At 37.1% G+C, this 21289-nt stretch overlaps 2 protein-coding genes across 10 annotated transcripts; one reads left to right on the top strand and one right to left on the bottom strand.

Moving 5' to 3' along the window:
- Nucleotides 1-1561: 1561 nt before the first annotated feature.
- Nucleotides 1562-11955, bottom strand: sybu (syntabulin (syntaxin-interacting)). 4 transcript variants are annotated; one of them, XM_055210848.2, is made up of 10 exons: nt 11815-11955; nt 11687-11745; nt 11288-11356; nt 8382-8420; nt 7937-8120; nt 7424-7624; nt 5581-5677; nt 5305-5454; nt 3402-3557; nt 1562-3323 (listed from the first exon to the last, which is right to left on the bottom strand). In XM_055210848.2, the coding sequence occupies exons 4-10, from the start codon at nt 8403-8405 to the stop codon at nt 2189-2191; spliced, it is 1947 nt and encodes a 648-aa protein (XP_055066823.2). In that variant the 5' UTR covers nt 8406-8420; nt 11288-11356; nt 11687-11745; nt 11815-11955; the 3' UTR covers nt 1562-2188. The 4 variants fall into 4 exon arrangements, with proteins under 4 accessions (XP_055066823.2, XP_055066825.2, XP_073728467.1 ...); XM_055210850.2 differs by lacking the exon at nt 5305-5454 and having other exon boundaries at nt 11815-11822; XM_073872366.1 differs by lacking the exons at nt 11288-11356; nt 11815-11955.
- gdf6a (growth differentiation factor 6a) lies at nt 6449-21082 on the top strand. 6 transcript variants are annotated; one of them, XR_008645720.2, is made up of 4 exons: nt 6449-6563; nt 7475-7708; nt 8019-8183; nt 19037-19175. XR_008645720.2 is itself a non-coding variant. In XM_055210853.2 (2 exons), exons 1-2 carry the CDS (start codon nt 15393-15395, stop codon nt 19924-19926), a joined length of 1407 nt encoding a protein of 468 aa, XP_055066828.2. In that variant the 5' UTR covers nt 14547-15392; the 3' UTR covers nt 19927-21082. The 6 variants fall into 6 exon arrangements, 1 of the variants encoding a protein (XP_055066828.2); XR_008645718.2 differs by lacking the exon at nt 6449-6563 and adding an exon at nt 6745-7015 and having other exon boundaries at nt 8054-8183; XR_008645715.2 differs by lacking the exon at nt 6449-6563 and adding an exon at nt 6745-7015.
- The last annotated feature ends 207 nt before the right edge of the window (nt 21083-21289 follow it).

The following is a 21289-nucleotide window of genomic DNA, read 5'->3' as shown; positions in this document are numbered from 1 at the left end:
CACTTGCTAAGTAATGGTTGTTTATTTAGTGCAGTTGCGTAAAAGTGCTGAGAAGCATGAACTAGTCCATATATTTCGTATTACATAAAAGTGTGCGTGCGTGCGTGCGTGCGTGTGAGTTTGCGTCTACAGCAGATCCATTAAGGATGCACTAATGTACTTTCCTGTAACCATCTTTCTCTTCAAACATTTTTATATAAGATTCTTAAAACATGATAACACAAATAAGACCTGAGAAAGGGAATATAGGGATATATTAAAAAAATGAATTTCAAGATTCTTAGTATTTTTGTCTTGTTTTCAGTAAAAATATCAAAAAATTCTTAAATTAAGATGCTTTTTCTTAATGAGGAAAACGACCCAAGTAAATAAGTCTATTTTAAATTTAAATTTCAAATTTAAGTGATTTTGTGCATAAAACAAATAAAAAAAAATCTGCCTATGGGGTAAGCAAAAAAATCTTGAAAATTTTTCTTAAACACTAAATTCAAGAAAAAAATCAAGAAAAATTAGCTTACGCCATTGGCAGATTTTTTGCTTGTTTTATGCACAACGTCACTTATCATTTGATATTTTTGGTCTAAAACTAGACATCGCTTGCACACAATTCAATTGTTAAAGACAAAAACATCATCAAAATGATCAAAATAATTTTTTGCAGTGTATGATTTGTTAAAATATTGCTTTATATACAATGCAAATAAACACATTAAATTCCATTAATGATAAAATAATCCTATAGACTTTGTGTTGAGTCTTTACTCACTTTATAAGACCTAAAGTATACCATAAAGGGGGATATGGTATAATGTATAGTTTGATAAAATGTTGCTTTATATACAAAGCATTAAAGGGATAGTTCACCCAAAAATGAAAATTCTGTCATTTTGTTACTGTCATGTTACAAACCTGTATACATTTTTTGTTCTGATGAACACGAAGGTAGATATTTTGAGCAATGTTTGGAACCAAACTGTTTTTGTTTTTCTACATTGTAAGAGAATGGGGCTCATAATCAGTTTGGTTCCAAACATTCCTCAAAATATTTTCCTGTGCTCATTAGAACAAAAAACGTTATACAGGTTTGTAACGTTTTTTTGTTGTTGGGTAAACTAGCCCTTTTAATTCCATTCAGAAAGGATAACCCTATAGATTTTGCTCACTTTACTAAAAAAAAAAATCTCTGGTTGCACATGATTGATTTTCTTAAAATGATTTTTCTTTAAAAAAAAAAATTGTTGGATCTACGTAATTTATGTACACCAGTTCAACATTATTAAATCAAGTTTTCTTAAAATTAAATTAATTTTAATTAATGTTAATTTCATTTTAAGAAAACCTAATTTAATTATGTGCGACCAAATTTTTGTATCTTGTTTAATGATGTTTGATTTTTTATGATTCTACATCTGATACAAGAAATGAGAGGTTGGTATATATTTATGGCAAAATATTAAAGGGGCAGTGAATTGATGGAACTGCACCCACAGAAACCTGATCCAAATGCCAATAAATACATTTTGTACTGTGCAAATTAATAACCACAAAATGATGTCCGAGCTTAAAGTGGTTTTCCATGCTTTAATAATAAATATATTCATACATCTCAAATAAACAAAAATATTGCACATAGCTCAGGCACGTAACAAGTGTTCGCATTACTGTGGTAGCGGTTGCTTTCAGGAAAGTGTTAGTAAACAGAGCAACATGTGAAAATCTCCAAGGAGAGGAATACATTTTCACCTAACACAAAACTGAACACATTTAAGCTTTGGCAGAAGGATTTAGTTCTTTTGGAACACAAGTGCCATTTTAACTACAACAAAACAATGGCTAACTGACCCCTATTTTTACTGTATTAAAAGCAGGGAATAGCACAGTCAGCAAAGAACAAGACTTTAGCAACATAACCACCTACCCAGATGATTACATTATGAAAAATATGAACATATACACACACAAAATATAAGGTAAATAAATAAATAAATAAATAAACAATAAAACACAAATCCCTTTAGATTCCCGAAATTCATGTGCTTAACTCAAGGCATTAATACACGGTGCAATGTAAGAATGTCACAACTAAAAGTAAACAATGTGTATGCCTTTTTAACAGGTGTACAAAACACAAGCTCTACGTTGAGATTTAGTTTAAGTGCTCTTGTTGACAGACAAGCTTTATATGTGACTAAGTGTCTGGCCCGTGCGAATGGCGGAGCGAGTGCAATCCCATAATGCAACATCCCCGAATCAAAGCTGCGATGTTGTACACAGGAGCCCCTCCAACCAAACCGTGCTGCGAATACAGCCACGCTACGGTGGGAAGCACAGGTGCTGCCACGGCAACCAGATCAAGCAGGAAGTTGTTGCTCCAGTGTTTTTTTCCAACCACTGCCATGCCACTGGTGTTTTTGGAATCCTTCAGGTCAAAATCCAACTCCTCCATGAAGTGGTGATTCATTTCAGGCTCGGAAAAACACAGACCGGAATCACTGGGATTTTCATGGGTATGGATCATTTTTGGGTCAGTTTCTTTGAGTTCTTGGCTTTCATGTTGTGCTTCAGACAACTCCTTCGAAGGATTCTGTGCTTCGGATAAGTCTTCATTTTTTGGAATCTGTGCTGAAGCCAATTTCTGGGATTGTTGGGGGGAAGGTATGAAGAGATCAGAAAGTCCACCTCCCTGGAGCTTCAGCAGCTGGAGAAGAAGGGCTTGGAGATCATGCGTGTAGATCATCTCATCTGTCTGGACACCTTTATCCTCTCTAGAGATATGCTCCTCTGTATTTTTTTCTGAGATGCTGTTCTCTAGGGTTGACAGTCCTGGTTGGGGAATGATCTTGGTGCCACCATCGTGACTAGAATCGACAGCAGTGGACATGAGAACCTGCTCCAGAATTTCTGCACTGTTGGCCATTTCATCGTTTATCAGCAGCTCACTGTCAGCCATCTCCTCCACTGCTTGTTCTTCAACCTGCAGCTCCAATTCCAGTTTCCTCGTGACGGATCTCTCCGGAGACTCGCAGATGAAGTCTAGAGTCGGCTCGTCTTGCAAGTTGCAGCCGTTCTGTGCCATTTCCATGCTGTGGAGCAAAGACTCCAGCTTCCTGTTTTGGATGTTTATATCAACGAAGTACTTTTGAATGCCTTTGTCCTTCTCCATCAAGCTGTTCTTCATGGTTTCCACCACCTGGCGTAGCTGCTTGATCTCTTTGCGTGCTTCTTTGAGAGCAAGCTGGGCCTCCACACGGTGACATTCCTCTTCGATCCAGTCTTCTCGCATTCGTCCCAGCTGGGTCTTCAGCTCGTCGATCACAGCCTCCCTGTAGGTGTTAAAAATACAAATTAATTTTGCATGCTTCATTCTAATAAGAATGTAGAAAAAAGGGCTAAAGTCTTACCGGTCACAAACGGTGTTCTCAGAGTCTCTGAGCTTGGACTTGAGGTGTCGTATGGCAACCTCTTTCTGCTGAAGTGGGGTAAGGTACTGCTCCGGGTTGGGCGGCTTGATGCCATGATTGTCTCCGCATGAATGGTAGCGCACAGGAGTGGTTCTTCTGTAAATAAAGACCATGTTGAGTTGGTGAGTTAGTGCTCCTGTATAGCTCAATGGGTCATAGGTTTGACTCTAGAGAACACTCTCTAGATAAAAGAGCAGTTATACTCCATATCTAAAAGGGGACATACCGTGAAAATTTTACTAATTTGCATTTAAAAGGAACACCATATACTTAAAAAAAAAAGACAAGACAAGACATCGCCTCCCTCCATTGTAATGAATTGAAGCCAAAAATGTCCGACCATGGTCGTCACCATGTTATGTAAAAACGTCAGTTTGGAGCCAAGGCATGCGCAGAAGCAATCGTCCGTGGAGCCAGAGCCGGAGCTGCGGTATCAAACTTCCGCCCAAACGCTTGCGCCCTATTCAACCACACCAATCATAACGACACGCCTCGTTACTATAGCATCAAATTACTAGCTAAAATAAAACGCATCACAAAAAAAACTTGAACATATTAGCATGATAAGCTCCTTATCCGTTTATGTGTGTGTGTATACATGTATATCTCCCAAGGGTTTTCCCTCCTAGGACTTTTTATTTTTATTTCCTCGGCTAAACAACCCAGGGTTTTTGTTTTTTTCTCCTAGGGGTTTTTTTTCTTCTCCTAGACGTTACATTAGTAATACGCTCGCTCATAATGTCGCGTCATAGCCGCAGCAAATTTGACTGCTTATGCTATTGTGTATTATGTTGTGCTATCTGTCGTTTTTCTGTGCTTTTACTGCTTCTATTAATGTAAAGCTGCTTTGAAACAATTGAGTATTTTGAACAGCGCTATATAAATAAAATTTAATTGAATTGAATGATATCAACTACCCGAAAGGACCAAAACCATCTTTCGGAAAATTAAATTGGAAGTGTAAATAATTTTTTTATTTAGAGCAGAGTCCCATTCGTTTGAATAGAGAGGGCGGGGTTTATGACTTGTACTGCAGCCAGCCACCAGGGGGCGATCAAAGAGCCAGACTTATGAGGCACACCCGAAGGACACCCAAAAAAGCAAATTTTTGCACACACCTACAAATGGCCAATTTTAACTTGTTATAATAAATTATCACTAAAACATCACATATGTACTCTGGGGACACCAAAGATTTATTTGGCATCTTAAAAAAAGTCTTGTGAAATGTCCGCTTTAAAAGAGATGATACCAAACAAACCCCCCAGTCAAATAAATTTATAAAGCAAAATACCACACTGGTTGAAAAAAAGAGACAGAGTCAAAACAACAGCTCCCTAGAAATCTGACAATTTGCTTTAAAGACAGCTTGGCATCTGTGCCAAAGATGCACAATGGGAGAACAAATAAGGACATTGAAGCAAGCTCAGGCAGGCATTACTGAACACACATTGAACACACACTGTTACACAAATCCTTGCAAAATGTGTTTATAGAAAGAAAAATTAACATCACGTATACCAAAATAAAAAAGCAGTACAAAGCTTCACACCAACTGAATGTGGGTGCCTGAAATATTAATCTCTCTTCACCCTTCCAACAAAATCTGGCACTGAGAAACACTTAACTTATCTCAACCTGTCAACAGATTTGTTCTGTGCAAAATTAGGGCATTTTTTTCTAAATTCCCCTCAAAGCTTGGCAGAGCCCAACCATGACCAATGTAATCCTTTTTCTGAGAAGAGGTAGAGGGCACAATAACACCTGCCATCTGGATGCAGTATAATCCTGCACAGAATAAATGTGTTCCTGTGTTCTCCATTGCCTTTAATCCATAACGTACCTCCTTGTGGAGCTGGAGTTGCTACTACTGTTGGCGCAAGAGGGGGCTTTGGGGGGCGTCCTGTAAGGAGCGTAAAGCTCTGCATCGCGAGTGGCAGAGGGGCTTCCTGCAGGTTTAAACAAAGGCAGGCTCCTGATGTGAGGCCCACGGCTGTGGGAGAGAATAACAATGCCCAACAGCAATTTATACACATGTGCTTCTACCATTGCACACAATGGTGAACAAAATAGCAACAGTAGCAAAATAAACATACAAATAAATATAAAATATCCATACCTACGAGAAGATGAAGTCTTTCCTGTGGAATTGGGCAGAATTCCATGCGTCATATAGCTTCCTGCGCTACTGGATGAGCTGAAATCGGTCTCGCTGCCTGCAATGCATAAAAAGTCTAAAGTTTCTTCAGAGATGTCTAAATCTTCAGCAAAACCTCTCCATGTAAAAGGCATCCATAAAACACACCCAAACACAAAGAGACAGCAGAGAGGCCGACTTCAAACCCCCCAAATGCACATCCCAAGCACGTTTTCACTTAGCATATTTCCAGTAGCCAGATCAAAAGGGCTTGTCAGGGGCTATAAGGTTACAGATGGCTATGATGAACACTTGTCTGCTTGCATTATGGAGAACTAAAGAAGGCAGAGAAGGATTTCACATTCTCTCTGCACTTACCTGATGCCACATTTCTGTAAGCTCATGTATTATCTTACCTGGTGCTTTATGCACTGCACAGAAATTGAAGGTTGTCAAGCTACAGTACAATATAATGCAAAAGTATTCAAAGTAAGAGGCTGAACAGAGGAAAACATGACTACATTAGGAACATAGTTTAAAAGTTTAACTTTAACTAAAACTAATAATATAATATACAAACCTGAGAAGCATCTCTTTCCTTTTGACAAAACCATGATACCATGTGAATTTCTTCAAAAAGTGTCAACTAACAACAACCTAACTAACTATCCAAATAAGTGACTAACTCTCTAACAACTATGAAACTGTGCACTTGCCAAGGTCAGGTTCAAATGCTGTGAATTCTCACAGCCAGTGGTGGGCGTGAACTACTTTTAATTGCACTGATTGGCCATCAGAGACTCTACAAGCCAACCAATCGGTGAAGAGTGATTAATCAGATGCCACCTGTTACTTCCTGGTTTGTGTTGTTTTCAATTTTTGCTGAGCCTCAAAGAAAAACTTTTTGGAAGAAAGTAGACGAGTAAACAGAGATTGTGACCAAAATCTGCCCAGCATTTTTTCAGGTTTGCAGAACTGCACGTATTCGTGTACCTTGAACCAATGTGGACGTGCACACTTGCACACAGTGATCGATACAACTGATCACAGCCCGTGCACGCAAACTTGTCTTGCCATGCGCATTATCTTTGGTTGTTTATGCGATTGAATTTTAAAATCCAATTATTTTTTCTAACACTTAAAATCGCTTTATTAGAATTTCATACATATATATACAATATATTTGTTTAAAACAATCTTAAATACCCCGTATATAAACAACATAATTTAATCTTTATATTCTCGCGATATCTGCATCTGTAGCCGTAAACCGGGACGTGACGTACGTTGAATGTCAAACCCTAAAACTGTGAGGGTTTATTTTGATATGGTAATTGCTTTATTTTACAGAAATGAAAGCAGCTCCGATGAAAATGATCGGAAAACATGGACTGGATTTAAAATCTCCGGATGACGCGTAAGTTAGTTCACACACAGGCTATGTTTACAGCTTAGAAACTTCATCTTAACAGCATGTGGTCGTCTTGGTATATTTTTATCTTTTCTATTTCCCCCTTGTTCTTCCTGTGCTGATATAATCTCTATTATTTTGTTATATGTTCAAATTCTTGGTAAAAAAGCAGTTACCGAAAATTGCAGATCTGCGCATGGTCGAAGTCAGTTTGGACGTCACGGTAAAATGTTAGTCATGGTTTTAGTACGCGTTTTTTACTGCACAGGTTTACAGATAACAGGTTTACTGTCAGTCGTATTCTGCTTTTGTGCCAACTTGTTCAACTGTGCAGTTATTTGATATAATAAACCACATAAATGGTAAACACAGCAGAATGTTAATTCTAGACTAGGAATATGTTTGTGAGATCACCTTTATGCATTATGGAACATTGTTTCTCTTCCCTCTTATGCTTCTGTGTAGGTGCACTCCATTGGGCCGCAATATTCATCCTGACTCTCTTCACTTTGATCTTGCGCTCTCCCAGAGAAGGTGAGCTCAACAGGCTGTTGTCTGAGCCTGATGGGGTCTTGACTGGCGATGCACACTGGCTGCTTGGACATCCAGTATCATCTAGAAATGTAAAACCAAATGAAACGGTCAACAAGTGACGTAACAGCAGTTTGTACAGATTGTAGCAGTGTACTTATCACAGAGGTCAGTGTTATTGTGACATGTCTTACAGTGTACACACACATACAAAAAAAAAACATAGACAAATAATTATAAGCATGCATAAAGGTGTTCAGTTCCAAGAAAGCAGACACATTATGTGTAAGTTGTGTGGATAGTAATTGTAGTCAAAATATTTGACATTCCAGATTTATTTCTTAATGTTACATTGTAAGGATGGTTTGTCATGTCATGACAACTAAGGTGGCCAACCTGAGGACAGGCTATTGGGACTGATGGTTCTTTTTGAGAGCTGGGAGCTTATGTCAAAATCCTTGCTCTCTTCTTCTGACAGTGGCACGGTGGAGACAGTTGATTCCTTTCTTTTAGGATGCGAGATGTGGAGGACAGGACGGGGGATGCGGCTGCGCATTCTTCTCTTTTCTGATGATTTAACCTGTAGGAAACATTTGAAAATCAATAATTGGAGAAACAAAAAGTCAACTAAAAACACCCTGAGGTAAGCTACTGGGGTAAGTTATTTATCCTATTTAAGATGATATTTGCTGAATTATGCCTGGGTCCCTAGTGGTAAAGTTTTTTTTAGAATGGAAATGGTTGGTATCATTTTGAAGTCCACATGCGTGGCACATGTCTTAGTAAAAGTGTGATTAGTCAAAATTTATATATAAATATATAGGTTTTAAGAATCAAGCACCTCAAAAGCCTGAAAGGGTCCCATTCTTCTGAAGTAAAACTGTAAAGAAAACATAAATATGAGGTTTTGTGAGAATGTCATAAATATATTCATCAAAAGCTGTATTAGGTTAAAATATTTTTTACAAAGTTAAATGATTGACCTTTCCTTGAATAATTTTTTTTACCCAAAATAATGAAATGTTTAGAGAGAAAGAAAATATAAATTCAGTTTTCCCCAGGATCATTTGTAATAAGACTTTAAAGGGGTGGTTCAATGGTATTCCATGCATTCTGACTTATTAACACTGTTTAAGAGTTGTTTCCTCATGCTAAACGTAGGCAAAGTGTCAAAAAATCAGTCAGACGTATTTCTGTGCCGAATGCACTTTGCCAGGGTTCGTACAAGTTTCGGAAAGTTTTTTACGGGTCCAGCTGACGTTTCAGGGGTTTCTATACGTATCACTTATTTTTATGGGCACTTCCGCCGGAAAACCCCGCCCACCCGTCAATCAGCGGGAGACACTAGAACTTACAAACATCACATCACGCGACAGCTTTGTTTGATTTCAAAACTCAACAATAGCATGAATGAAGAAGCGTGTTTTTGGATGTAAGGAGAAGAAAGCCAGCCTTATGAAAACAATGGATATAGTTTGTTCATCCAATGTAGCAGCAGAGTTTTGAGTGTGTGTTTCTGTTTGATGCGCTGGATTTCATTGAAAAGTCCCAACCGGGTCATGATTTTCATGTGATAAGTAAGACTTCTGTCTTATTTTGAAAATAGGCACGTGCATATTATATAAATGACACGAGCATGTAGTGAATCATGTTGTATAGTGTTGCATGACTCATACTTGCTCCACCCGCGGTAGTAACTCCTCCTTCATTTTTTCGTACGTTATCGGAAAGAATCGTAAAGCTAATCTTTCTTTTATAAATCTGATTAAACTAAAGACTCTTCTGAGATATAAAGGCTGTAATATTACTTTATAGGTACTCCAGATTAACATCATAAATGCAGAAACAGTATGTGTTATGTGAACTTTAAATTTAATGTAGGCTACTAGCTGGAATTTTAGCCACTAGTCTTAAATCTGATGCCTTGCAAACATATTTTTCTAGTCAGTGTATTAACCAAGTATTATGTAAAAGGCTTTTCACCTTAACAAGGATGTAATATGGTTGAATTAATCCATGCAGTATGGGATGATGAAACCCCACCCTTCATGGCTGTAACAAAGACTGCACTGCTGTGTGTGTATAATCTCTATAAACTGACCACCCAATCAAAGATAAGAAACAATAAGAGCTCAACCGCTGAATAATTCAACATAATGTATCTCACTCGCTTGATTGACTATGACGTCATTGGGCCATTTACAGTTTTTTTGGTATATGCCGAAGTTGTTATGTGTTCTTGTTTGTCAGCATCACTTTAAACTTGGTTATGTAAGAGTTAGGGTTGCTTTCACTGCGAATGACGCAAGTAACCTCTTAAGGTCCGTGTTCTTTGCTTCACTCATTCTTTGCCACTTTCTATTTTTGTCTGGATGGCATGTTTCATTACAAAACGTAATTATGTAGCAGGTCAGATTGTCCACTCATGGGAACTAGATTTTTTCTTTTAAAGCTCTGAATTCAGAGCCTTAGCAACAGAACCTTGCAACAAAGAGGACAGAACAGAGCCTTTAAAATAGACAGTTGTTGTGCAGTAGCCAGCCATTCAGTTGTTGATTGATGTCATGTGTCCAGACAAATGGATTTCAACCATTGGAAACAAATAACAACTCGCAACTGGCTAAAGGTGATAAGGCAGGAGCATATAGCCACATAGAGGTTACATAGACATTATGTAATGTACAGACCATATTTTATTATCTTACGTTTAGTTTAATGTATATATAAAGTATTTATGTTAAGTATGGGTATTATTTACTTAACAGTATGTGTCTGTGTCAAATGTGTTGTATTGTCTCCACATATGTGACGACAAATCTATAGCTCTCACTTGAAAATATATATATCTAAACAAATTGCAAGTACACTGAAAAAAAATGATTCATTGAATTTAATAATTTTTTTAAAGGTAAGTGGTTGCAATCAATTTATTTAAGCTACATTTAAACAAAAATTTTATATTTTATTTTACGTTACTAATCTTTTTTGTTTAAATGTAGCTTAAATAAATTGATTGCAACCACTTACCTTAAAAAATTGATTAAATTCAATGAATCATTTTTTTCAGTGTAACTGTCATTGTAGTTTTCTCCAAATATGTAAAAATTTAAGTTTTGTGTTTTGATGCTACTAAACAAAACTTAAGAGGCTGTGTTAACTAAACAACCTCTTCCATTGGCTACTGTAACTGTAGATACCAAGCCAACACAAAGCATCTGAAAAGGACACTTCAGCATTCGAGACGCTTTAAGTCAGTTGCCTAAGCAGCAGTGACTCTTTATTTTATCATCATTACTCTTTTAATGCATTGATGACTCACATTGCCAGTAAGTGAATAGAAAGAGAAAGTGCAGCTGGTGACTTTAAATTTGTTGCGATGTAAGCTGGTGTGTATACTTAGTGAATATCATTATTACAAATGTACTCTCTGTGGTAAGATCTTTAACACTTTATAGGTCCCAATTGGTTTCAATGATTGTTCTCATTACCATAATACAGTAAATTACAGTGAAATATATTTATTTATTTCAGCATGTACAGCATGAAAAAGTGTTTTACTTTGATTTTTGAGTGAGTTGGAGATGTTGACAAGTTTTTAAGTGTCCAACACTTTTCTTACACGCTGTAAAAGCCAGAAAATTACAATCAAATCAAATATTTCCTGACAAATGATCAGATGTTTGGATATCTCTAATCTTGGAATGCAAATAATGAATGTTAGTTTTAATACTCACGATTCACAGTTACCTGTTTGATAACCTTCAACTGCTGGGTAGTGTCACAAAAATGTAATATTTCCAAAGGTTTCTGTCTCACCTACACAGGTGATAGCCAAAAACAACACAAGTTAAAATAAATGTAATAATAATAATAATAATAATGAAATATATTATTAAATACATAAAATGAGACTTCTGTGATTTTCCCGATTATTATAGTATCAGAAGGAACAATATGCTATTGGGAATGTACGTGCGTAAAGACAAAACAATATACGCATCAAGTTTTGATTGAGCATTAAACACATTTTTAGACACGATTTACAATAAAATTAACACATTGAATGTAATATATGTAATATATCTCTGCGTTAGTAATTAAACAAATCCAAAACAAAACTGTGACGCAGCACGCAAATACACTTGCCTTGTGATGCGGGCTGAACTCCTGTGATGCTGGAGTGAGAGGATGCGCAGCTCTGTGTCCTGTCAAAACAAAACAATGAGTGCTGTCATTCCCAGCCCTTGTTTTGTTCTGATGTGATCGACACTTACCCCCGTCCGTCTGCGAAAGAAGCCAGATTATTCCCAATACATCTCTTGCTGCATCCGTATTAGCGCATGTGCTCGAGGAGAAGAGGCTGAAGCATCTGACATCGCCAGCACGACGTGAATCTGACTGTTTCAAGTGTGTTATGTAACGAGCAACAAGGATTAACCCTTACATGATCGACACAGATTTAAAAAGTCGGTTTTATTGATGCGTACGTGTCACTGTTTTAGCTACAGTCGCCTATTGGTTTAGTGTTTTGCACACAGTTGTGTTCTTTAACATTGCAGTTATCAGCCTGGATCTTTTGACAACGTCTCGATATAATTTCATATGTCTTCATCAGCACCACGCAGACAGTAAAGTCTGTGAGTGTTGGTGTCAGCTCTCCATGGTGCTGAAGTCAACAAGCGTAAAATAAGGCCAAGTGACTCTTATTGTCTAGATATGATTGGGCGTCTTAACTTATCCTTATTTTGTAACATACAATTATAATTCGGATGACTGGTTAAAATAATTTTAAAACATCTGTTTATTAAGTGATTTCAGTTTGTTTTAGTGCTTGTTTATGCGTTTCATTGCAAAATAATATTTATGGGTCAATGACGTGACATGCATATTTTTTGGGTTTTTAGCGATACATTTATGACATGTCACTTTATTCTATAAAACCTATTTAGTGTAAATACATTTTCAGTGTTTTTAATAATAAATACTCTTTTTTTTAAACTAGCTTTTTAAGACAACGGTTAAAATTGTTTAAACCGATACTTTATAATATGATTATTTTATGTTTGAAACCTTTCCTATAAACACATTTCACGAATATCAGTAGTTGGGATAGTTGAAAAACTTCTGTCCAACAGTTTGGGTGTCCTCATATGAAATGTCAGGTATAGTACAACCACATGGGCCTTTTATTAAGAAGTTAATAAGTATAAACAGTAAACATGATATCACATCGTTTAGTAAATCTCAGGTGCTCCTTACTGAATTAAAAGTTTGTAGATTTCCCTCAAATATTGAAAATAAAAATAGCCTCTTTAATGTAATGGGTAGGCTGGTACACTGTCTGTGTCAGTTGGTACAACAACCAATGTAAAACTAGAAAGCACATTTTACTTGTATTTAAAAAGCATATTTATGAATTTGATAACACAGGCAAAGGCTTAGATCAGCGAATTTAATAGTGTGGGGTTATATGCCCTCTGCTGGTAGAAAAGGAAATGACGAGTGAATCAATTTCTGTAAAAACAATTTACAAACCTTAAATATAAAACGCGCAACAATTAATTGGATAGCATGCAGTAAAGGGAAGTAAACACCTAAAGAAGTAAAGTAGTAAAAGGGGGCAAAAATGTTTTACGAAAACATTTATAAAAAAGACTAAAAGACTCTTCATTAGCCTACATTTGACATTTGCTTTAATTAAATCTAATCTGATGTGTTTACCTAATTTAAGTTGTTTACCCAGGAATTATACTAAAACATGCTGGAGAAAACAATTATTGCATTTGTTCTAAATAATTGTCACAAGAGCTGTAAGAGCTAACCTTAGTAACAAATGTTATAGTTAGAACGATGTATATAATGACATTGTTTTGAATTACATTTTACAGTAAATGCAAATAAGCTCTTATGTTTTGATTCTAGGTCAGCATGTAATATATTTAACTAGCCTACATACAGGGTAAATTCGAGTACTTGGACACTTTCTCACATTGAGATGACTGTCAAAAACTGTCCCATGCAGTTTACCTAAATTTCCCCTTCTATGCATAAATTTGTGGCAGATCTGAAAATGTTCATTTTAATGTCATAATGTATTTACATGTAACTTATACAACAATGTATTGTATAAAGTTCATTTTACTTGTACTCAACATGTCTAGGTTAGCCAGTATCTTCTCTTATGGACACACAACCATCCAGAACACACAATAAAATGTTTTATTGTGTTTGAGCGAGGTTTTCTTTTCTATAAATTATGTTAATTCACAGCAGGAAATTATCTCAGATGTTTGCCAAATACAGGGTGGACTGGCCTTCAAGATTGGCCTATCAAGGCTTTGTTTGAATATGTTCTTTACAGATTTAAGTATGACAACCATAATTACAGGTGAGACTCATCATGTTGCAGCTCTAATACCAATGAACAAATAACAGGTGCAGTGCCTAAAAGACATTACAGTTTGACAGTTAAAGGTAATTTAATAAACGCGTGGAGTCGTGAGATTATCTTACAACATTGAATTTAGCACAACATCCAACATATCATTTGTGTATCCGTTATTCGTTATCAAAATTGCAAGAGGCTTGCACATCCAATTCTGTGTGTTGAAAATGATGTAGGCCTAATTATAAACCACAAGGGGGCAGTGCAGCCCAAGATTACGTTGATGGGAATTAAAGCATCTGCGGTTACTTACTGAATAGCCTGCATTTAGAAGAATCATTGAATGGGATTGTTTACGTTACAGTTCATTTTTCGCCTGGCCATCATCACTGCAATCCAACTTATAAAGATTTAAAATTGTCTGGAAATAAATTTGGCCATGTTAGGCTAGTCATTTTGGGCTCGGTTGAAATGTCATGGCATACATTATAAGGGTTTTACAGAGGCCTGTGCTCTCTTCCTTTTAAAGTGACAGGTGAATTTTATTTTCGACCTTATAATTAGTTTTAATTTAATAAGCAAACATTTGCTCTGTACGAAACTGGTGCAGTCCTTTGCGCGACGGCCCCTAGTGAGGTGCTTCTCTCACCATCACTTAGGCAGTGAGATAGATCTGTGAATATTTTTGTCGACCTGTTAACCTCTGTCAACATGTTAGTCTACTTGTAAGGCTCGGCATCCTGTTGCGTTGCCTGGTGCAAAGACAGAACCCCCTCCCTCTTGTGTCTTTTTTTTTATTCCAACGGCTGACAGCCTCCTTAAACCAAGCAATTCATTTTTTTCACTTTAGTGGGCATGCAGATTTTTACATTCTTGGGATCATGCATGCCTCTTGTATGTTTTTTTTGTGTGATTTGCAAACATTTAGTATTTCCAATTGCATTTATTCGTTTATTTATTGATTTAGCAGACACTTCTATCCAAAGAGACTTACAGTGTATTCAGTCCATTTTATTTTATATTTAAGGATTTTATATTTTGTTAAATTTATTTTATCATTTATGTGCGTTCCTGCGATCGAACCAATTACCCTTAAGTCGCAATGGTCAATCAAACGAGTTACAGAAGCATATTGTGATTAGTTTGATAATAAATAATAATTTTAAATATTGTAAAATAAAAATGAGTATTTGAAAAATTAATAATGGTATCTAATTTTTCTTACGTTTACATGTATGCATTTGGAAGACAATTTTATCAAAACGACTTACATTTCACTAAAGCTTTACATTTTATTAGCATGCTCCCTCGGGACGACCCCATGACCTTTTCACTTCTAACGCAATGCTTTACCAATTAAGCTACATTACTGTTATTAATAACAATATAAAAATCTAAACTCTTAAAGTTTTTTGGCTGGGTCTCTTTAGGTTTACAAAGACTCTGGAGAAGTTCTCCAATAAATACATGAGCGTCTCTGAAGTGGGCGTGTCTCCGAGTGCGTCTGCAGCCTCCGCACTAGAGCGCACTTCACTAAAGAGTCGCACCACAGATCTCGCGCACTCCGCGCTCGTGAAACAAACAAACCAAAAACCCGGCTTCACTGAGGGACACAGCTCGCCTTCACTTTTTGAGGACAGTACCACCATGGATGCCTTGCGAGCAGTCGCTTTTTACACACTGTTCATTTTCCTGTGGAGTTTACCGTGTTGCCAGTCAGCTGCGCTTGTGTCGTCGAAAAGGAGCAAGGGTGGCAGGAGCGCATATGATGGACAAAGGTCACACAAATTTCTTAAAGAGATTTTCGCATCCTCCCCGGGCACAAGTCGTAGGGACGATTTAAAGGACCCGGTTGTGCCACACGACTACATGATATCTATATACAGGACTTATTCCGCCGCTGAAAAACTTGGACTGAATGCAAGTTTTTTCCGCTCTTCAAAGTCGGCAAATACTATAACGAGTTTTGTGGACAGGGGAAAAGGTTTGTTTTATATTTTTTTTACTCTTAAATTCATAGTTATCTACATTGTTGTCAAGAACACATTTTGCTGTGCGCGCTTTATTACCATTTTGGATAGGTGTTAAACGGAATATTTATTATTATTATTTTAATTATTTTGAATGTTTGGGTTATATTGTGAATGAGTGTTCGGCTGGTAGGCTACGTTATTTAAAAAAAAGTATTTTATCTAAAAAAGGAATGAATCGATCTAGGATTTCGTTGGAGGAAAAATTAGGATGTCCCCTCCTGAAATTGAACATTTTTGGAATCAACCCCAGTTATGACTAAAGGGATTTATTCATGTGTTTAGGGGTTCGTCAATCACTCGTCTTGTTTGGGAAACAATTTAATGGTCAGCTCGACCTCATATTTTGGGTAGTATAAAGTTATATTAGTTTTACATTGACCCCAAGGTAACACGCCAATAAAACACTAATTGGTGCGTTTTCTAAATGAAGGTAATAAATCATTCTTCTAACATCCTCGCTCGCGTGCAAGCAGTCCGAGCTGTTCTCACAAACCTCACAGTGGATTAACTTGGAGAAAAAGGGAGACGAAACTTTTTTTTTTTTACCGGAAAAGAAACTTTTGAGTATGTTCACACAATTTTTTACTTCTTTTTGATATATGCGTATCGACATTTTAAGCTTTGTGTGTGAATATTTTTGTTAAACTTGCTTTTTCTACATTTTGTACGGTTTGCGATTAAATTAGATTTATGTTTTGAGAGGAAGAGCAAGGAATGCAAACCTGCAAATAAAGAAACCAAAAATGTAAAATTATGTGGAAAAAGTTTTTAATTTTTAATTTGGCAGTTTGCACTTTTCTTTGCAGATAAACGCGCTCAAAAGCGCACTGATTTGATGAAAAAGCTTCACTTTCCTCACTGATTTTGATTTGATGTGTCATTGGCTGTGACCCTTCCCTGGACCCTCTGAGGGTTGCTTTGCATCAGACCGCTGATTGGTTTATTTGAACTCGGTGATCTAATTGAGTGTTCATGTCATAACATATCAAACACTGTCTATTCTCCCGTAATGAACTAGTTCAGCCAATGGCACATCCCCATAAAAGAGGAGCAAAACTGTAGAGGACATACCTCTGTGCGTGCCGTCTGTTTAGGTTTGGGATTTTTGCGGTTCTGTTGTTAGAAAATATGGATATTTTGTGCGCCTTATCAAGTAAACTTTTTTTCCGAGATCTCACATTCTCTTTTCAGCCATTGGTGTGTTACATTTGCCATCAATACTTTTCACGTCATACTAAAAACAGTAATGCAAAATTAATGAAAGACCGGCGACATTCTCAAAATATTTCATTTGCCTGGCTGCACTAAAGTTTTGGCTATATGCGCCATGCGCGTCATACGCTGTTAAAAATCATCAAAAATCATTTCCACCAAAGCGCCGTTCAATTATGATAAGGCAGTAATCTTTATGTGTAACAGGAAAGAATTTCCTCCAAAACAGATAAGACATTTCCCCAAATTTTAGATCGTTATGGTTGCAAGATCAGACAAGAACAAACGGAATGTATGAAAATTACTTTTGGCACTTGAAGTAACTCATTAAAACGCAGATGGTGCTTGCTGGCCCCGGTAGCCACACCAAGAGAAGTCTCCATCCTTATTTTTTCTGTCCGTCCCTCGTTATAAACCACATCGACTTATTGGACAAGAATGTGCATTGATTAAAATTGAGGAATTGTGTGACTGGAGTGATTAATGAATTTATTTTAGTATTATTCACTTGTCTTAGTTATCCGTTTAGGCCGCTATATAAACTCGTCCAACTCTTGCTGAATGCAATTGTAGTTGAAATAATTTATATGCGGAATAATCACTTTTGAACCGGGGATGTTGTTTTTGGCAGAGGGGATGAAATATAAGCGGTGGTGTTTTTTTAATGGGGTGGGAGGGAATATAAAACTGTTAATTATTTGGTGACCTTGTATTCGATTTGTTTGAGGTCTTATAAAAACGCTAATGTGGACCATACGGGCTTTGCAACTAAAGTAAACACAAGGTTTCAATCGGCATAAATTATTTGACATTTACGTTTACGCTTCCAAAAAGGAGGAAATCTAAATATCTAGACTATTTGGGGTTGTTTCATGATTTTTAAATATTAAAGTTGTTGTTGTAAATATTATATAAAAACCTTACACTGAATTAGATTAGACAAATAAATACAAATAAAATACACTGAAAGACAAATAAATACGGTTACAAGCAATTTTAGATTTTTTAACATTGAAAAAACAAAACAACTGTTTGACCTCACTGAACAAACAAATTAAAAGTAGTTTAAGTCTGTTATTCACAATTCTGCATGTATTTGTCTGGCATTTTGTATAGGTTAAATGATATCTGCGCCTAAGGCGCAGTTGGAACGATAATAGTCTTAACAGTTCAACTAAATTTCTTACGCAAGCCCTCTTGAATTCAGATTAATGCTTCTCGTTTGGTCCGTCAGAGAGATAAAAGGCGGTGATAAAGTGCGACTAGGCCTCTGGATTCCTGAAGGGGAAAGAATGTATTAATTGTGCATTGTTCAACACGTACAGTATGTCGTTTTGTGTCTGGCGCACTGTTTCTCTCTCTCTCTCTCTCTCTCTCTCTCTCTCTCCCAGAACTTTTATAGCGTTATCACCTGCACATATTTATAACATTATTTTCCAGACCAGACTTAAATTAGAAGTAACTAAAGTTTTTATGAAAAAATACAGATAGCATGCACTGTGTGCGAGCAATCAATCATCATTGTTTTTTTATGATAATCATTTTGTTGTAGTTAGATACTCCATTATTTTAAGAGTGTTCATTTTTGTGCATTTATCCAAATGAAGTTGCATTGCATTTTATAAGTATGTGTGTTCACTTGGAATCGAACCCAGGAACTTTGCGCAGCTAACGACGTGCTTTACTAACTTAGCTATGAATGTTTTGATGGAAATTAAGTGACTGTCTAATACAAATTTGAAAATTTCGACCTTTTTCAACTTAAAAGCCGAAAAAAGTTTGCTGATAAGAATGTGAGCCACCTCTCCCGTAACCAATGTACACTTTAAGTGAATCTGACTGTAATTATTTCTTTTTATCTCGCAGACGATCTCGTGCTCTCTCCTTTGCGAAGACAAACGTATCTGTTTGATGTCTCAACTCTCTCAGACAAAGAAGAGCTGGTCGGGGCTGAATTAAGGATATTTCGAAAAGCGCCTGGGGATTTCCTACTGTCCCAGTCAGGCGTCTACAACCTTCATTTACTCTCATGTCGATCAGAGAGGCCGCTGGGTTCCAGGTCCCTTGATCTCCAGAATTCCCGAAAACCAGAATGGGAGGTTCTGGACGTATGGGGGATTTTCAAGAACAGGCATCATTCAGCCCAAGGGAATCAGCTTTGTCTTCAGCTCAAGGCAACGCATGGCAAATCCGACGCGGAAATCGATTTAAAGCAACTGGGTTTCCACCGACACGGCCGATCACAGCAAGAAAAGGCGATATTGGTGGTGTACACGCGATCTAAAAAAAGGGAGAACCTGTTCAATGAGATGAAAGAGAAGATCAAGTCTCGGGGAGAAGAGGAGGAGGATGACGAGAGCGCGCTTCAGTTTAAAGCGAGGCGCAGACGGAGAACTGCGCTCAACAATCGCCACGGGAAAAGACACGGGAAAAAGTCAAAATCGAGATGTAGCAAAAAGGCGTTGCATGTCAATTTCAAAGAGCTGGGCTGGGACGACTGGATCATCGCGCCCCTCGATTACGAAGCATACCATTGCGAGGGCGTGTGCGATTTCCCCTTGAGGTCGCACCTGGAGCCGACCAACCACGCCATCATTCAAACGCTCATGAACTCCATGGACCCCAACAGCACGCCACCGAGCTGTTGCGTTCCCACAAAACTCAGCCCCATCAGTATACTGTACATAGACTCTGGAAACAATGTTGTTTATAAACAATACGAGGACATGGTGGTAGAGCAGTGTGGCTGCAGGTAGCGAATCACACAAACCAAGGCATGAAAACTTGAATAGAGGCGACGTGAACCCGAATCTGTCCAGAACGAAGCCAAGACGAGACATGAAGCATTGGAGACGATTAAATTTGCGCATTCTTACCTGTGCAAAAGGGATTCTTCATCCTACCCGGAGACATTCCATTTGACAATTAATCTGACCATTTAAAAATAGCAAAAAGTTTATTGTTGTGTCAAAATAGTATAATATTTGAAATAAATCCCCTTTAGGGTTTCTTTTTGTAATTACGCGTAAAACATTTCCAAAAAACGCAGACGTTTTAAGAAATATTCCTTCAATGAATCGTCTCAAGGCAGGTAGAAGAAAAGCCAGATTTAGTCCGTAACCGTCTGGACAGGATTCACTGAGGATTAGGTTACACCATTATCTCTGTGGACTCAGAAGAATGGGCAGACGGGCACCTGTTCAAACGGAAAGACTCTCACTCATGGTCTATAGTTATATGGATGATAATATGCTAGGCTATGTGGATAAAAACGCGGTGACCCTCGCCTCAGTCACCAATGTCCTGGAAACGCTTTATTACTACCAAACACTTAATATGGCATGGAAAACAAGCGTGCAGATGCGTTTCTAATTCATACCTGCAGAGAGAAATAGAAACCAACTGTTGCTTTCAAGGAGGACGAAATCGAACAATAAACTTTTCAAGTGCATGGACATTTGATTGTAAGTTACAAAGCCTTGAAAAACACATTTTGTATTTCACGTGGAATCGACAAATAAAGAGACTCGCAAGAGATGACAAAATGTAATTCCATCAATGCATATTTACAAATGCACTTCCACAGCAACTAACTGTCCAAGTCTGGAAGGATCGTTTTTTTCCTGACTTATAGACTTACAAGGAAAAAGAGACTCGCACGCGAGATTATATTTAAATGCACATTAGCTTTGAATGCACTGTTGTTCATTTTTTTTGAGCTGTAAATATTTGTAAAGTAAAACGTAAAAGTGCAACGTATGGAGAAATGAGAAAACATTTCTTTGTTAATGTACATTTATAAATGCACTCAAATCGCTATTTCTATTCTATAATTATTTTATTATTTGTGATGTACAGAGTTTCATGATAATCGTGTATTTCTTACGCTGATAAAACGAAATTAATTTAAAATGTATTCATTATTGCTGAGGGTGAAAATACCATTATCGATGTCTACCTCATAATTGCATAGAATCTGAGTTTTGAGGTGCATTCAACTAGAGTTTAAGGTTTTTCCCAATTATAAATATATATATACAGTATATCAATGGATAATTATCCACACTATTACTGTACAAATAAAATGAATAAATGCACTATTTGTGTGGTGCCAGTGAC

This window comes from Misgurnus anguillicaudatus, chromosome 10, assembly GCF_027580225.2.
Source record: "Misgurnus anguillicaudatus chromosome 10, ASM2758022v2, whole genome shotgun sequence".
Lineage (NCBI taxonomy): Eukaryota > Metazoa > Chordata > Actinopteri > Cypriniformes > Cobitidae > Misgurnus > Misgurnus anguillicaudatus.
Note: the sequence above shows the minus strand (reverse complement) of the source record. Positions and strands in the feature narration are given on the sequence as shown.

Bases quoted from the DNA above. Each gene is read 5' to 3' on its own strand.
- sybu (XM_055210848.2), bottom strand. From the start codon at position 8,405: ATGGGACCCTTTCAGGCTTTTGAG. The intron at 8,121-8,381 runs GTGCTTGATTCT...TGTTTCCTACAG, and splicing joins GACCCTTTCAGGCTTTTGAG to GTTAAATCATCAGAAAAGAG. The intron at 5,455-5,580 runs GTATGGATATTT...TCTCTCCCACAG, and splicing joins AAGACTTCATCTTCTCGTAG to CCGTGGGCCTCACATCAGGA.
- gdf6a (XM_055210853.2), top strand. From the start codon at position 15,393: ATGAGCGTCTCTGAAGTGGGCGTGTCTCCGAGTGCGTCTGCAGCCTCC. The intron at 15,910-19,036 runs GTTTGTTTTATA...TTTATCTCGCAG, and splicing joins TTTTGTGGACAGGGGAAAAG to ACGATCTCGTGCTCTCTCCT.